At 44.7% G+C, this 18,377-nt stretch overlaps 1 protein-coding gene across 3 annotated transcripts in view; it reads left to right on the top strand.

The window, feature by feature from the left end:
* The window catches only part of LOC105873570 (carboxyl-terminal PDZ ligand of neuronal nitric oxide synthase protein), a 293,709-nt gene that overhangs the window by 227,034 nt on the left and 48,298 nt on the right, over positions 1-18,377 (top strand). For all 3 annotated transcript variants that reach the window (XM_012768617.3, XM_012768618.3, XM_012768620.3), the window contains one exon: positions 15,348-15,456. In XM_012768617.3, coding sequence (XP_012624071.2) covers positions 15,348-15,456 — 109 coding nt within the window. The remainder of the gene's footprint in view (positions 1-15,347; positions 15,457-18,377) is intronic.

Here is an 18,377-nt window from a genome sequence, read left to right on the forward strand (position 1 = left end):
TCATTTTATCCTTCTGGAATGCATAAAGGGAACCGATTTCGAATTTGTGCAAAGCATTGAAGAGTCTCAGATGGGAAAATGTGTGCAAAGTAAAATCAACGCTTCTTCCCTTGATTTCTCTGCTACCAAATAGGCACTGGCCTGGTTGTCTGTTGGATGTTTTTGAACTATTCTGGGATATAAATACCTTTGAGAATCCTGATGAAAACTGGATTTTCTCCCCAGAAAAAAAATCATCCTTGCAAAATTTTGAATTTTAGGAGAATTCATGGACCCCATAGCCCTGTGGGTTCATGAATCCCAAAAAAGTAAGATTCCTTTTTTGCCAATGAGCATTGTATACCATCTTTGAATATTTGCATCTAAAGCTGGGAGGGTTTATCATGGGCTGTTCTTCTCAAGTAGGAGAAGAAAAAGCAAGCCAGTCTAGCTTTCTTAATAATTTAATGTTTGAATGACTAATAGATTTTACTTACCAGCCCAGGAGGCATTGCATCTTGTTAGGGGAGTCTTATTATTCATAACAAATTAATCTCATATTGGTGAGTTTCAGACTATTAAAGAGAAGAGGATTTGTGTAGGAGGAGCCTTTATGGTACCTCTGTGTTCTTGGAATCACATGGATTATGGGGATGTTGTCATAGGGTCTGGGTTTCACACTGATAAGTAAGGACCTCGTAATGGCCCAGGGGAAAGGCCATTGTGTTATCAACCTTAACCCCAAAGGTAAATAAAGAAAGATTGCTCTTGCTTTGAAGCTGTAACCTCTTTCTGATGAACCTTTGATATTAATGGATAACTTCTGAGATTGTAGTAGGACAATGTCATAGCTCATCCCACAGCGGCAGCTTGGGCGTTTTGCACTAAACAGTCCAAACACTGTGTCACAGTGCCCTGTCCTCCAGCCTGGCTAAGCCCTCTGTGGGTTCCTTACTGTGTCTTGGCACAGTTGGGAGAAGGATGGTGATGTCACACCTCTGAGAGCAGAACCAAATGTGAGCCTAGGCTTTGTTCTTGGTACCGCAGACCTCAAATTGTAGAGTTAAAGATGACAGGGAGGTCCAGAGGGTCATGCGCAGAATTCCGGAAAGGCAGGATGGGATGGGAAAAGCTGGATTGTCTGCAAATCTCCACACCTTTTTTAGGAGACCCTGAGACCTGGCTCCTGAAGAGTTGCAGCCTTTCCCAGCTGCTGGCAGTAGTCACGATCCAACTGTGATTCATTGAGGAGTCCTCTGTATTTGGCTTAACATTTCTGCCTGTCAAATTCTTATGTATCTTTGAAGGTTTATTTTAAATACCAAAGAACCAGAATTCTTTCCTGATTTTATTCCCACCCCCACAGTGGAGATCTAAGTTATCTTTCTCCTTTGGATCCCTAAGGCTGTATAGTCCAGAAGTTCATTGTAGTTATTTATCTGTCTTAAATTTTTTTAGTAAGAACTACATCTTATTATCTTTGGGCCTTCTTGACCACTGTCTTTCACATAATAGTGCTTAATACATATTTATTAAATATAATTGATTTCATAAACCTTTGCAGAATTCCCAGGAAGTAGGTGCACATTCTATTAATATGTCTTTTTATTCAGGATTGAATGGATGAATGAATGAACCAACTGATCTACAAACATGTGTTGAGCACTGAGTGAAATCCATATGTGAAGCTATTTGGGGCAGAGTGACAAAAAAATGTTAACATTAGAAAATCAGCACACTAGTAACTACTAAAAAGGCAGTGTTGCAGTTGAGAACACTGAGAAACAAGAGGTCACCTCTTGATATCATGGGATTAACCACTGAGCAAGGCTGCCTTTGAAAATGTACACCTCCCTCCCTCGAGTTGGCCAGGGATGCCAGCCCTGTCCTGTTACTGCTGTGCAGTTAGCTCTTTGCTATAAGGGCTAATTTGCTCTTTTGTGGTTTGTCTTGGCCTTCGACTTCATGTCTTGGTCTCTTGTCCCATTTGTCGCAGTTTTTACTGACAATTCATAATTATCAGAGGGTGTAGGGGAGAAATGAAACCAGCATCAATGGTAAATGTGTTCATCTTGCTTTTATTAATGGCCCCAATAAAAGGTTTTGTTTTTGGAGAGGTTGAGCAAGAACCACCTGAGAATGGCAGCCCCCGATGGATGTAATCTGCACAGGAGCTCATTGTTGATCATTGTCTCCCATTAGCACATAATCACTTGTTGAAGATGGTCCTGACTGTGGGGAAGGTGAGGTACTACAGGTGCATTTCCTTCCAGAGTTGGAGCAGCCAGCCAGGCACGGCGCCAGTGGTCTATCCTCATACTCAAATTGTTTAAAAAAAAAAATATATATATATATATGTGTGTGTGTGTGTGTGTGTATATACATGCATGTGTATGTGTTTTGTGTTTACATGTCTATAATATACACACGTGCATATCCATATTTTTGTGTGTGTATATATGTGTATAAGAAGAATTTTCTTAGCAAAAAAAGCTAAGCCCAAATCCCTTCCAGTTGCCTTTGTTCACTGATGGGAAGAACAAAGCCCTAAGGAAACAATTAAGCCTGTCAGACACCTCAGCCGATAAAAAGAAATTCGACAAGCTAAATGTAAAGAAACTGCAAGAGCTCATGGACCAAGGTCCCAAGAGAGCCATCAGTGCCCCGGGCCCTGCACCCTTGCAGCCCCATGTATTTCCACGAGCCCCATCCCTGGTGAGAGCCAGGATGAATTGACACATTTCCTCTCTAAGAAGATAGTAGCAACATACTCCTGATTTCACACACTTTCTTTTTGATCCATGTCACATTTCTGGTAGTTGTCCCCACCTTTGAGAAAGGGAAGTAAGTAAAGGACAGGTGAAATGCAGGTCTGGGACAATTAACACAGCCTTTACTTTTTATCAGGACGTTTTACTAAAAATCACACTGACCTCTTGCCTTAACCAACCCTACTCCCATGTTCACATCAAAACAGCCCCAGCTCTCTGTCAGGGAAAGGCGTAGCTACTTAGCTACTTCAGAAAGGCCCCCAAAATGCTGTTTAAGAAGGGGAGAGGGAGACAATCCAGGGATATGACTGACTCCCACTTTAGCGGCAGGTTTGTAATCGTTGCCCTTGTGAATCTGGGGCAGGCTTCTCCACTTGGCCCCTGCCTTCTGCTGTCTCTGTACCTTGAACCATCATTTTTCCCTATATTTCCTCTACATCTCTAGGCTATTTCTGTTTCATTCTTTCTTTTCTAGCCTAAAAATAGGCTCTAGTTTTGCCACCCTAAAAAGAAAAGATGCCCCTCAAGCCCAACCAATCCTGTCTTGTGCTCTCACTGCCTAACTCTTTGGAGTAATTGCATTTGCTGTTTGAACTTTCAAAACTCCCACTCACCTTCAGCTGGTTATGGTTGGGCTTCCTGAGCTCCTCTGTGAGACTGTGCTTTTTAAGGCCACCATTGACGTCTTAGTTGCTGAATCCCTGGCTCTCTTTCCGTCCGCATCCCGTTCAGTCTCTGAAACACTTAATGGTGTGGATCTTCTCATCCTTCTGGTGACTGTCTCCTCCCTCGGCTTCCATGATGGCCTTCTCTTGTTTACTGATGGCCTGTCTTTTCCTGCTGGGTATCTTTTTGCTGACGCCTCCTGTCCTGCCCTCCATTTGAGTGGACACTATTAATGAGCTCACTGTGAGCCTTCCTTCTCTCCTTATTGTTCTTGCTCCTTAGGGGATCTCTTCAGCACCCTCTAGGTCTCGATGACTCCCAAGTCCATGCTTCTCTCTCCCAACACCTTGTCTCCAATGGTCTCATAAGCAAGTCCATCTGCTGCTGTTGGCTCCTCAAAGTTGATGTGTCCAGAACCATACTCTTCCTCTTCCTTCCCCGTCCCCTAGGCCCTCTCTTCCCTCCATGACCCTTGTCCCATTTAATGCCTAGCCTGTCCACCAATCACACACATTACACAGGTGGAATCCTCTCCTCCTCGCTCCTTAGCCTTATACCCAGACAGAGGACTCTGGAGTCCATCTCCTGCCCATGATAGCCACCCCGACTCTCTTAGGCCTTCAGCACTTCTCGCCCGGACTCGGGCCTGATCAGTCTGGTGCTCAGACTGCCCCGTGCCCAGGTGCCCTGCACTGACTTGCCAAACTCTAATTCTCATAGCAGCTCCCATGTCTGGAGATGAAATGACTAAAACTTGCGCATTGAAAGACTTATCCAGTGGCTCCCAATTGTAACAGCAGAACGGGGATTTGAGTCCAGATTTTCAGACTGCAAGACTGCAATTCCACATTGCAGTCGCCTCTCTGCTGTCCTCCCCTCTGCTCCTGTGCTCCTCCACGCCATCCTCCACGCCATCCTCCACGCCATCCACCACGCCATCCTCCACGCCATCCACCACGCCATCCTCCACGCCATCCACCACGCCATCCTCCACGCTACCACGACCAGCAGCTGTGTGGTCCCCTGCTCAGTTGCCCCTGTCCTTGCCCTGAGCCCACAGGGTGACGTCTTAGCTCCGCAGCTGGGTCCTCCATAGTTGGCCCTGATCTCTCTGTTCCCATGTCCTACACGGCGTCCCTCCGTGTGCCTGGTGCCCCCTGTCCCCACGCAGACTGCGCCATCTTGTGACTCCATACCTTTCCACGTGCACTTCCTGTTGTAAGGAATCTCCCTGACTCCGTGACTTCCTGTCGAGCCCCCCCTCCAGGTCTGCCTTGCAGCCCTCCCACCGTGCTCTGTGCCCAGGGAGGCTGGCCGGTGCGGACCTGTCATGAGCGCTCCTGCCAGATGGCACGTGGTTCTTTCTCTCTTGGTTCCAGAAACTGCTCACCGCCCTGCCCCTCTGCCCTTGGGGTGCTGGTGCTCCTGGTGGCACTGCACGGTCCTCTGTGGTTTCCCTGCACCCCGTCCTCGCCTTCGTGAATAGTCCCGAGTTATCAAACTCCTTGGAGTATTCGAGTTACCTGCTTCCTGCCAGGCCCCTGACTGATCCGCTCCCCACCCCACAATCTCCGCCACCTCCCACGAGTGCTTCAAGATGCGGCTCTGGCCACTGCTCCCCGCACACCTCTCCCGATTCCCACGGGCAGGTGGCTGCCACCTCCACCGTGTTGCATCGGAGGGTGTTCGCCCCTCTGCACGTGCCTGGCTGCGTCAGCCCACACTCTGCTCCTGTGGGGGCCTCTGAGCACCCCGCTCTGGTTCCTGGGGCGAGTCTCATACTGGCCGGGGGTGCAGAGTAAGATGTGCGTCTCTTAGAACAGAGGTCATGCTGAGCCACTCCAACACCCGCTTCTGGGTGGTGGGGACATAAATGATGGGAAGAGGGAGCGCTGGCACGCGCCAAGGGACAACAGTAAGAAATCTCAAGCAGGGACCATCTTGCCTCGCAGTCCTTGCCTCACTCACATTTCTCTGCCCTGTGACCTGCCACCTCAAGCCCTCCAGCCGCCCCTTCCCCAAATTTCCAAAGTAAAGATGCAAGACTCTTTAAATTAGTGATTAGAAATCAAAATAAGAGCAACTATGAATCAATTCATTCGTTTTTTTTTTTCATTGTATTTTAAGGTTTGTTAGTGGCCTGGAAGTAAAGGTACATGGTTCCTTAGAGTTAAAGAAAAGGACCCTGGAATGTGTGTGAGAGGGAGTTGTCCCTAGCTAAATCAGAATGGCTCGGACAGCGTCCTGAGGGGGGACAGGTGAAAATTGGAATTGTTGATGGAGTAGACACCAGCCCCGGGCACTGACTTCTTGTCTTGTCCTCAAGTGCTGGCAGTTGTGCTCTGATTCAGACCTCCTCGTCCTCACTGGGGTCTCAGTGTATCTAGGGGAGTGGATAAAGAAGGGTGTGAACCTTTATGGTTTATTTTGCACTGGGAAGATTTATGCCTAATGCTGTTCTCCATGACTCTTAAAGGAAAGTTTTCACTACCTTGAAAAGTAAGAAGGATAAATTATTCATAGAGAAAGGACAAGAGGAACATGCAATCTTCTAGGTGAAACTCCCCTAGCATATACCAGGCAAAATAGTGACCCTAGTATTTGTGCTGTGTTGGGTTTTTTTTTCTCTGCTTTCTGCCTGTGGGAGGGAAGTTGTGTTTCTGAGCAAGAGTCTTCAGGAAGCCTGAGGATCCTGAACGGTGGGGAGGGTGGTTTAAACGCCCCCCCCCCCATGTGAGCAAGCTGCATGTATGAACTCAGATAACACGGACACACAGGAGAAAGGATTGGCCGCCTGTGTAAACAGCTTTGGTTATTGACAGCCACCAGCAGGTGACAGTTATTTTGGAGAAATTATGAGTGTTGGAAAGAAATTAAAGCCCTGACGTATGTGAAAGGATTTTTGTGCGGGGGTTTTGTGAGGGACACTGGCCTGGTTTCTGCCTGCCTGTCAAGTACTGAACAAGAAGAAATTAATTCATCCCAGCGCTTGGCATTTAGAAAGTGCTGTGTGATGGTTTGTGGTTGATTTAAGTAAAGCAGGGGAGATTTTAGTGGGACATAAGAAAGAACTTGTTAACAGCTGTGAAATTAAAACATAAATTAACTGCGGAGATAGGCCATGAGGGTGCCTTAGCTAGACTTTCAAAAAGATAAATATGCATTTGTGTGGTTCTCACTAGATTTTAAAACTCAATTGATTGCTTATTCTCTACTCTAGATACACAGTAGATCTTTGTAACAACAATTTAGACATTTGTATGATTTTTTCCTTGGGAAAAAAACCTTAGAAATCAGCTACTCTATTTGCATTTTCTGTGCCTGCATTTGGGAAGATGAGACTGACTGTCTCTGGACGTCTCTCCCAGCCCCGGAATCCCAGGCTCCCTTTACGCTGTGATGAGGCAGGTCTGTGAGGTACAGCCCAGTCGTGGTGACACACAGGTATTGGACAATGTGTCCCAACACCTCAGGTGTCAGTGGAAGTAAGTCCGTGACGTGAGGGGACCGGTTCCATGAGGGATTGTGGCACTGTTTCCTGAGTTTATCGCCATTCCTTTTTGCCAAACAGCACCCATGAGGAAGGCAGTCGGCAAGTCTAGCATGGCTATAGTGAGCAGTGAAGAAGATGGAAGTTGAAGCAACTTCTAATAAAAGAAAACCAGCTGGAGGGATAAAGAGCCTCGTAAATACCGTGGGAGGGAAACAGTAATCAGACCAAATAGAGAAATGTTTGCCATGAAGGACAGTGTTATCTAAAGATTAGATTAAAAATAAATAAATAGGCATGGGGAAAGGAATGAGGACCAGGGACAGGAGCATGACACTGTGTTAATGCTCTAGGGCTGGGCGGGAGAGAAGAAGGCACACAAGTATTTAGGCAACTTTCTAGGGCATGGGGGTAGGGGGTGCGTACCTTCCTGTAGTTTCCGGTGGTGGCCTATTAGCAGAGCATGGGGCCATCTGAGGACCCACACAAATCGCATGGGCTGGGATGCTTTGGGAATCATCGTTCCCAAAGGCAGCAATTGTGCTGGATTTTCCCAGGACTGAGCCTTCGTAGTTGTGTCTTGTTTGGCTGGTCTGGTTGGTTCTGTTTTCTGTCTTCTGCATCTTTCACATCCTGTTTTTTACTTTCCCAGAGCTTTCCTTTGAGAAGACTGCTTGGTTTTGTCTCTACCATCTGCAAGTTACTTGGTAGCTTATCTTTTTCAATCAGATTTCATTTCCCTCTGTCCTATGGGGTGTCTTCTTGGGTTAGGAATGCCCATGCCTTCCAGAACCTCACGAGAAAAATCTCTATGCCACATCCCAGCTGGAGAACCACTCCCCCCAACCCCTGGGAGATACTGATGTTGGGAGAACAGTGACTATTTTCTTTATCCTTCCATTTTTCATTTCTAAGTTTATTTCTACAGCTTTAAAGTATTTGTACAGCATTTCATGGGTTACAGAATATTTGCCCGTCTATTATCTCATCTGACCCTTGTGATCCCCCTGAGAGATGTTATTTTTCTCACTTCAAGGATTAAGAAAGAAGGCTGAGGGAAGAAAAAGAATTTGCTTAAAGGCCCGTTGGCAAGTCTAGTTCCTCTGTCCTCAGGTTCTGTGTTTTGGGCTGTGGCAGGAGAGAGTCCACAGGGGGACTTGGGCTGGCTGGGTGACACCCAGCAGGTCGAAAGCCAGAGCAGCATGGAGGCTCCTCTGTGGATCTTGGGAGGAGCAAGATGTAGACTCAGGAAAATTTGCAGGTGATATAAGACCTTTCATATCTTCTGCAGCGGTAGGCTCTAAAGTCAGTAGACAGTCCCCATGGAGATGAGGGGCACAAGGGACAGAATGCTGATACCTGGGGGAGTGTGGCTATAGCAGTCGGGTTCTCCAGAGGAGCAGAACCAATAGAATGTGTGTATGTTTGCACATATACGTGTATATATGCATTCTCACACATGTACATACATGTGTACATACACATACATGTATAAGGAATTGGCTTACATGATTATGGAGGATAAGAAGTACCAAGATCCGCAGTCAAGGAGCTGGAAACCCAGGTAGGCTCATGTATGGTTCCAGTCTGAGTTTGAAGGCCTAAGAGCTACGAGAGCCCACTAGTGGTTTAAGTTCCAGCCCTGAGACCCGAGAGCAGATGATGTTTCAATCCAAGTTCAAAGATTAGAAAAGGCCAATGTTCCAGCCCAAGCAGTCAGGCAGGAGGGGTCCCTCTTACTCAGCCTTCTTGTTCTATTCTTATCTTCCATTGACTGGAGGAGGCCCACGCACGTTTGAGAGAGCCATCTGCTTTTACTCCCTCTACCCATTCAAATGTTAATCTCTTCCAAAGACAGCCTCACAGACACACCCAGATTAATGTTTGACCAAATGTCTGGGCACCCATGGCCTAGACAAGTTGACACATAAAATTAACCATCATGGTGGCCATACCATTTTAGAGCACATCGTTCCAAAGTGAAGGATGATGGTGGAGGTATAGCTCAGTTGTAGAGCATTTGACTGCAAAGGGTAGGATGGTGACAGTAAGATGTGACCTCATGGCTAGAGACTGCAAGGCAATAAGGGATGAGAACTTGAAAACAACATAATTCATTCCATTTGGGCCCAAAAAAGTGAGACCATGAAGAAAAATCATGTGGCTGCTCAGATTTTGAAAAGTGTACAATATAAAAGGCAAAAACGAATATGACTACAGAAGAACAACCATTACTGAGAGAGCTGAAACCCTGCATGCACTGGGCTACGGAACAGGCTGAAGATAAATGGGGGAAAGGGTGTAAGGAAGAGAGAACACACGACAAGAAGAAACTCTCAAGTCTCATATTTCCACCTCTCTTGGTTTTTTTTCTTCTCAAGTAGAAAACTGATCTTCAAATTAGAGACACTAGAACACATGTAATTTTAAAAGACAGAAGTTCAAAAACCAAGAGAAAAAAAGAAGGTGTGTCCCTCACTCCTAGAAGCATATACAGGCCTCGGTCAATTGAATTGGGTTCTGGGGTCCTAAAAAGTGTGATTGCAAAATAGTAATTGGTTATCTTTGCAAAATCACATGAGGGACAGATGAGGTATGAGATGATTGCAAGAATATAACATCCTACTTGTTAGGAAGGGGGAAAATATGAGTCCAAGAATTATAGACTATAGAGCTTGTCATTGCCCCTGGGCAGAATTCTAGAAATCATTAAGCAGATGGTCTATAAGAGCTTAGAAAAGGAAAACGGTGGTCACTAGGAGCCAGTCCTAAAAACCAATTACCCGAGCGTACTCAGGACATCTGCCGTAGAGCCATTGTGCAAATTCGCTTTGAACCTTGGAGTTGATGATGCTATAAACCAGCAATGAGAGGCTGTAACTAAAGAAAAAAACGTGGTTGGAGATGCTTTGCTGAAAATTCAGTTCTAGGGCATAGAAAGCATTTATCCAAATATATTCTGTGCTCTTCAGATCCCTTTACCAACGTATACTGAGTTCTGTGAACTGCATTTTCAGAGAGTCATTGGCTAGCTGGTGTAGGCACAGAAAAGGTGAACAATGAGGATGGAGCTCATATTTATGGAGCAAACAACTCACTGTATGTTGGGCATTGTGTAAAATGTGTGTGTGTGAGGGGGTGTTTTTACTTAATACTATGAAGAGGTCACGAACGTGCCTATTTTAGATGAGGAAATGAAGGATTATATAACTGATTAGTTTGCCTCAGGCCAACACTAGGAAGTGGCAAAGCTGAGACTTGAACCTGGATCTTTCTCATCCTCAAACCCATGTTCTTTCTATAGTATAAACCTGCCAGAGCAATAAGGGATCTGGAAAATGGGCCATTTGAGGAACTACCAAAGGAAGAGGAAGTGTTTTGCTTTAAAGATGAAAGGAGTAGATATAAGCATGGTAGTTTTTTCCAAATATTAAAATGTTGCCATTTGGAAGAAGGGTTAGCCTTGTTTTTCAAGGCCCCAAAGTTTAGAACTAGGTTAGTAGTGTGGAAGTAAGAAGAGCACTTGCCATTTCTTACCCATTTGCTGGAAGATAGCCCCTCTGCATATATTCATTCTTTAACACATTGACTGCACACTAGAATAAAAATAATTTTTCCTTGGGGCCATGGTGTTTTATTACAAAAATAGAATAAAAAACTTCAAAAACAAAGATGGTCATTTCTAATTTAATGAAAAATTTGTTATTTTCTGTGCATGAGTCATATGCAACTTGAAAAACAGTTCATGCCACTCAAGGTAAAGAGACGTGTGAGTTACATATGCTTCGTAAGGCCCTGGGCTCAAAACTAGTGTGAGTTAAATACAACTCACATGGCAGTTAATGTGTTAAACCCCCTGAGCAAGGTGCAGCACTATGATTCTCCTTCGTTCACAAGTGAAGAACAAGAAGGAGATCAAGATAGCAACCATGTTATTACAGCTAGTAAGTGGAAGAGCTGTGGTTGAAACCCAGGTCTGTCCCATCCCAGGGACAGTGTTCCTGACCATTTTCCTCCACTGCATGCCTGTTGGTAGATTTCTAATCAACATAAGGGAAAATTTCTGGGTAATTAGAACCTCCCCAAAAGGGAACTGATATTCTCTGAGGGAGTGAATTACCATCACTGCTGGACCCTGACAGAGGTGCCGAGTTGGACTCAGGCCTGATGACCTCACAGTCTCTTTCTGCCCTAAATTTTATTTTCTTTTTCCCTGTGATCCTAAGAGAAACAATTTATCTATAGAGTAGTAGTCTAGGAAGAGGAGAGTTGATGGTGGGTCTAGTCATTCTTTATCATTCTGTCAACCAGAATTCCAACATGATTATGAACCCAAATCTCATTTCTCTAAGATACTATTTATATTTCAGTCATTTGCGATAAATTTATGGACATACGGATCTGCAGAAGAAGTTATCTATGGCTTTAAAGCGTAACAGTTCCATTAGTAAGTGAAAATTATAATTCTATGCATATATTAAAATAAAAGCAAGAAATTTTAGGAAATTTGAAGGGGAGAACAAAACCTTATAAAACCTTAGTAATCATTATTAACATTATATATGAACTGCTTTGGTATCTTACCCTTGTGAATTCTAGTGAAAGGTGAGAAAAGTGACCATGCTTTTTGGAAGCAGGATCAGAGCTGCACTAGGTTGACTGAGGATGAAGATGAAGGAAGGGGAAAGGGAAATCTTTCCTGTTCTCTTGAGTGTTCACGTTCTTCCTCCCTCCCCCCATTTCTACCACCCTACAATTACAGTTCTTAAGAAAACCAAGTAATGGAGAAATAAAAGTTCTTGGAAAATATTTCTAGATGTGGAAATTTGGACCTGACACCTTAATTTGTTGATTTATTAGTTTGTTGATAAATGAGGTCACATGGAAAAACTTTCTGTTTGTTGGTTATGCTGGTGGAAACTTTTCTGAGCTCTAACTAGCTGACTTTTTTGCTTTGCTAGAGGTTATTTACTTTCAATAACGACGCATTAAGTTTCTGAATTTAGACATGAAAGAGCAGTCTCTGGAGGGCTCTAGTCCAAAGAGAGTGGCTATATCCATGAACAGGTTCTCATCAGATTTTCTGAAAGGGTGCTCTGTCTGTTAAGGTTAAGTTAATCTTAGCTTACTGCTGTCCCTGTGTGCCTTCCACATCTCTGTGTCTAGAAGGCATGCCGGTTCGCATTCAAATCTGCTGTATCAATTTTAAATCCAGTTCTCAGTCCTTAGGGTATTACATAAGAATAAGTTAAAAACAAAAATCAAAGAAGTTTTATGTGTCATGCATCTGAACTAACTGGACCTGACTTCCTGTGGGGAAAATGAATAGCCAGGCAGACCACAATTATAGTTGCTTATTAAGGACAGCAGGAATGCCTCCCTTCCTCCTAAGCAGGCATTAGGAGCCCCCCAAGTGCCAGTCACTGTGCTGGTATTATAGGGGTACCAGGATGTATTCTTTGTTCCTTCAAGGAGCACAGCTGTAAACATCATACTGTGAGATTCATGCCATGGCGGAGTTGAGCCCAAGGGGATTCAGCAGCTCAGACTGCTGAAGGGAAGAGAATCCTTCTCTGAACCAAGTCTTAGAAGATGCCAAGGATGTTCACAGCAGTAGCCAAGGGCAGAAAGATAAAATGCAGCTAGTTCTGCAGGCCTATATAGGTCAAGGCTCTGGAGAGAGATGACAGCTGAAAGGTGCATATTCCTTGCTAAGGAGTTTGGACTTTATCCTGAAGGCATTAGGAAGCCTTTGGGTGGTGTTAAAGGGGAGAAGATGAGATGTGATTTGTTTTTAAAAATATCACTTTGCTTATAATCTAGAAAGTGGGTTGGCAATAGGTGAGCTAGGAAGCAGAGAGACACTGTTTAGAAGATGAAAACATCCAGGCGAAAAATGAGAACTAAGGAGGTACCATGGAGTTGAAGAGAAAAATATATACCAGAGACTTATCAGGGAGGCAGGCTGCAAGGAACTTGGCCATGAGTGATGGCCAAGGAGCATTGGAGGGAGGCATCAAGGAAGTCATATCTAGGTTTCTGGCTTGAGTAGATATGTCGCCTCATCAAAATGAGGCTTGGGGAAAAAGTAGCCACATGGGCTTAGAGAATTACGGGGGAGACGATGAGTTCAGTTGGGGGCATGATGAATTTGAGAAGCTTCGGGGCTGTTCAGGAGGGGATGTCCAGAAGGGTTGGCCAGATAGACCTGGCAGGAGCCAGGCAGGAGATGCCAAGGTACAATTGTTGGTTTGTCCCTTTGATGTTAGGAAGACAATTTGGCATCATTAGAAGGATTTGGGGACTCTGGAGGCCTGATAATGTTATATTAGCTTTCTTGAAAGCCACACTAAACAAGCATAACAACTTCTATTTCAGGATCATTTAAAGTTGGTAGACATGGGAAATGTACTAACATGACTTCTAGCAGAGTTTAGCGAAAAACTGTGGTCCCCAAGGTAAACTTGGGTTTGTTTGCAGTATTGTTCTCTGTGTGCCCACTTTTCTTTTGGATGTCTCTCCCAGACTTCTTGAAATCCTGTGGTGAGAATCTCAGTTACTAGACTTATTACATCAATATGGAGGGGGGGGGGAGTCACTTTATTAAATATTCTATCTTCTCAGTAGTCCTGCAAGGTGTTACTATTAATAGTCCTATTGTACAGGTAACAAAACTGAGCATTGGTAACTGGTTATAAAGCTTACCTTGCAGTAGGTGGCAACATTGTGGGTAAAGTTACAGACTCTAAATCCCATTTTCTTTCTGCTACACAGCACTGACTTAGAGTAAAATAAACCAGTCCTGTTAAATCCTTGCATGAAAGTTACCAGTGTTGTTATTGAGGAAAAAATGTTCTATGAAAATGATGCAGCCTCCCCGAGGTATTTACCAAGAACAACACTCTCCTCAGATTGCCCCAAACTAATTTCACTGCTGCATCCACTACAGCCTCTCTTCCTTACCTCCTGCCAAGAGCAGTTAGACATGGAGCTTCTGGGGGTGCCCTGTCCACCTAAGGCTCAGCCGCTAGGGCCTTCCTTATAATTTTCCCCCTTTCCCCAGCCTTTTTCTCTGCCTCTACCCTTGTCCCTACCACGCCCCACCCCAAGCAGCCAGAATGATCCTTTGGTTTAAAGCATAAGAAAGGTAGCCCTGCCTGTAATCCTACCACTCTGGGAGGCCGAGGCGGCCGGATTGCTCGAGGTCGGGAGTTCGAAACCAGCCTGAGCAAGAGCGAGACCTCGTCTCTACTATATATGGAAAGAAATTAATTGACCAACTAATATATATAGAAAAAAAAAATTAGCCGGGCATGGTGGTGCATGCCTGTAGTCCCAGCTACTAGGGAGGCTAAGGCAGCAGGATTGCTTGAGCCCAGGAGTTTGAGGTTGCTGTGAGCTAGGCTGATGCCACGGCACTCACTCTAGCCTGGGCAACAAAGCAAGACTCTGTCTCGAAAAAAAAAAGGAAAGAAAGGCAGCCCTCTGCTCAAAAGCCTCTGATGCTTCATCTCACTTAGAATATAAGCCACGGCCTGCAAGGCCTTGTGCATTTTGGTTTTTGGCTGCTTCTGTGACCCTGTTGCTGACCACACTCACTCTACTTGAACCAGGGCTGGTAAACTTGCTGTTCCTACTTCCTGCATTGTTTGCCCAGGTATTTCTGACTGACCCCCTCACATCACTCAGATCTCTGCCTTGGAGACTTTTTTGGGCACTCTGTCTAAAATAGCAGTCCCCATCATGCCCTGCTTCATATTCTGCCTTATTTTTCCTCATAATACTTATTTGCTATTTGTTTATTGACATCGCCTCATGTAAGCTCTGTGAGCTCGGGGGCTCTGTCTGTCCTGTTTCTGCTGCCTCCCCAGCTGCTGGGGCAGTGCCTGGCCCACAGTGCGCCCCTAGTGGCGTTGGTTGAATCATGGAATGAACACAGGGAAGCTGTGATCCGGGCAGAGGGGGACAGGAAGTAGGGTCACCATCACCAAGGGACCTACAGTAATGAAACAGAAGTGTCCTGGTCTCTCCCAACGTTAGGTTAGCATTGCTGGTTCCCCAACTGTAAACAGGCGTCAGGAAATTTGTGCACATTTCTCTGAGTGAGAACCAGGTTTATTGCTCTGATAAGGATGGCAATGATTTTTCCTCCTAATACTCAGGTTTCCAGGACAGGTGTGCCACCTCAGGAGAGGGCTAGTATTAGTGTGGGTCCCCTGCCCACTCTTCTAGGTCTGGAAGTCACTCACAGGAGTGTGTTTGTGGTGCCAGTTGAAAGAGCCTCCTGAATTGTGGCTTTTTGACCCCTTAAGAAGATGCCTTTCTTTAAAAACTTGGCTTTAATGAGCTCTGTCTTCAGACGTCCTTACATAGAGATGTCCTGCCTGGATAGTTGAAACTAATGCCGTTTTCATTGCATTTTTCTGTTGCTCTTCCTCCAGGATCTTCTACGTCTCTCATGATTCCCAAGACTTGAAGATCTTCAGCTATATCGCTCGAGATGGTGCCAGCAATATCTTCAGGTGTAACGTCTTTAAATCCAAGAAGAAGGTAAAGGAAAAGTCATTGGTCATCTATTATTTTCCTCTGGTGGATCCAGAGCATCTCCGACATTGGCCCATCTCCGCCTTGAAGGTTTGGAGATGACTGTTGTAAGGGCAGGCACGGGAGAACTAGCTTGGTTGTCAGTCATTGCTCCTGTATAATGAAATTCCGTTTTGGCTTCATCTGAACTTTGTACTTCGTTACATACTGATAATTGGAGGGGGTTTGGCTATTGGGTAAGTGTTCTGGACAGGAGCTGGGTAGACAGCACCGGGAGTGATGCTCACCTCAGCCTGTGGTAGAAAGAAAGCATTGCCATTACTTTTCCTGAAAAGTAGGAAGTTTTCCGTGATAGTAGGAAGTTTCCTACTAGAACTTCCTTCTAGTAGGAAGTTTTCCATGATCCTTCATCATAAATTTGTGACTTGATCAGTGGGCCACAAAATATGACACATGGAATCTAGTTTAGACTTAGTTTGTGATATTGGTTGTCCTGGGTGATTATTTTGGTATGACAACCTTGATACATAAATAAATGCAACTTGTACAATTTTGTAGAGGCTTCTTTCTGTCATACCTCCAGGAGTCTAACACACAAAACTAGGGTTTTAGAAACCTGGGGGTTAGGAAAATAGGACCTAGCCCCACCTCTCCATTGAAACCCTAAGTGATTTGATGCAGGTCTCAGCTTCCTTGTCTATAAAAATAAGGAGAATAGTCAAAAACAGCCTTTCCTAAAATCTATTCTGGAAAACATTTATCATCCAATATATTCCTTGTTATTTATAAAACTATCTGATTTAAATTGCCAAGAAGTCCTGAAGTTAAAGAACCCCCTTTAACTTTGTTTAACCTAGTATTTTGTAAACTGATTTGGCCAGGGAACCACATTTTTTCTGTGTAATGTATGTTCATATCCTGGGAACTATTTTTCTTCAGAAAATATTTTGGAAAACACTGTTTATGCCTCTAAGGGCCCTAATAGGTCTACTAGAAACAAACTACTAGGCCTGGCTTCCTAGGGAGGACTTCTAGCATCCTTCCTGCCTATTTCTCCTTTGAACAGTATGTGACATCTTACGTCCTAAGGCCTCTGTAATAGATTCGTAAGTACCTTGTCAAGTGGGGATAATAAGAATAATACAATGCAGAACAGGATCAAGATTCGTTGATATGTCCCGAACCCCATCCTAGCTCCACAAAGAGAGCCATGCTTCGCGGACTTAGCCTCTTCCTATAAGGACATTTGCGTCCTTACCCACCCTGCTCCCAGGCTTTTAAAATGCACATCATGGAATTGGATACAAAGTGCTAGAGCTGGAAAGTGGGAGGGAAATTAAAGGAAAGTTGCCAGACTTCACTTTCTATATAATAGTGCAGTTGAGAGAAAAAAAAATACTTATATATAAATGAGGCTAAATTGAGCTGCACATTACAGAACTGACGGGAAGGAGGAGTAGGAAGACGGAGAGAGAAAGAACAGCTGTAGGAGCTGGGGATGAGAGAGTGTAGGGTTTTGGAGATTGAAAAGCTCTTATGCAGCTTTGAGGTATGGGGGACCTGGGGAGGAGAGACAGGAAATACAGAGTTCTTTTGAGAGTTATGAATTAGATCATCTGTAATGTTCTTTGACAAATGCATCTAAAGACTGAAGTCCCTTTTAATTCATTTTGAGTGTTTGACTGTGTTTCTGACTTTAGTTTTGTACATAAACTGGACCACATGGACCTTGGGATTTATTAAAGTTACAAATAACACATTATCATTTACCAAGTGGGGCAATAGTTTTATTTTATCCTTATAGTACATATGTGAAAAACATAAGACGGGTAATTTCCCCCCTTATTTTTACAGATGAGAAAATAGAGGCTCAGGGGGATTAAATAACTTGCCCAAGTTCTGATGACTAGGCACTGCCTAGAACCAGGGGGACACACAGAATAAAAGAATCTTGAGCAAGAAACCTAGATAAAGGAGATCGTTATATTTTCCTTGCCATGGATCTAATGTAGCAATACAAACATTAGTAGGGGCAATCCCATTCCTCTGCCAAGACCTGAGCCTAAGAGCAATGCCTACTTGGAACTTTGATCTCGAAGTAAAGCACAGAGTTGCTTTCTCATTAGGAGTAATTATCTGGTTCCCTATCCTATCAGATTTTTCCTATGTCTCATAGCTCTCGGAGCTAATTCTGATCTCTGGCTCTTCTATTCTCTGCATCCCTTTCACCCTAACCTACTGAGACTGTAGCTCTGTGTCGGGTGGGTTCTCAGGCTTTGCAGGCATGTGGCCGTGCAGCTGAGGGAAATTCCCATTCAGCCTGGCCTGTGAGCCCTGGGGCTGCTGAACTGTAGGTGAGGAGGCCAGTTTCCAAGCCAGGAAAGATAAGCGAATTGTTCACAAAGGAAGCCAAATTGGGGAGAGTCGGGGGGGAACACGCCTTGCCATCCTGGTTAGCTTTCCAACATGCTGATTTACTTTTTCGTAAATCACTTCTGGTCTTGAGAGAGAATCTGTTAGTTTGGGAAGGAGTTTTAACTGGAAAATCATAGGAATGCTTAAGAGGTAAGAGGGAAAGGAATATAGACTCTGAGGACACGTGTCTTGAAGAGATGTTTCCAGGTTGTGGGAAGTCCACGAGGAGACCTCCTGAGTGGAAGCCAGCAGACCTGGGTGTTCTCCGGGGCCCTGGTATTGATCACAGTGTAGAGAAACCTCATCTGAGCTCCTGGCTATGTCGGAGCTTTGGTTGTTGCTGGTTCACATCATGTCCTGTCCCCTGTGTGCACAGCCATGGTGTGCTTCTCATGACAGGCCTCGCATGCTGGTGTTGTCCTTACCCTACAGCTCATCGTGGGGTAGGGGGTTGCCTCTCCTGTTGGTCAAGAGTAGGGGTCTGCAATCTCACCTTTCCTGGTACAGGGCCC

The sequence above is a fragment of the Microcebus murinus genome, chromosome 2, assembly GCF_040939455.1.
Source record: "Microcebus murinus isolate Inina chromosome 2, M.murinus_Inina_mat1.0, whole genome shotgun sequence".
NCBI lineage: Eukaryota > Metazoa > Chordata > Mammalia > Primates > Cheirogaleidae > Microcebus > Microcebus murinus.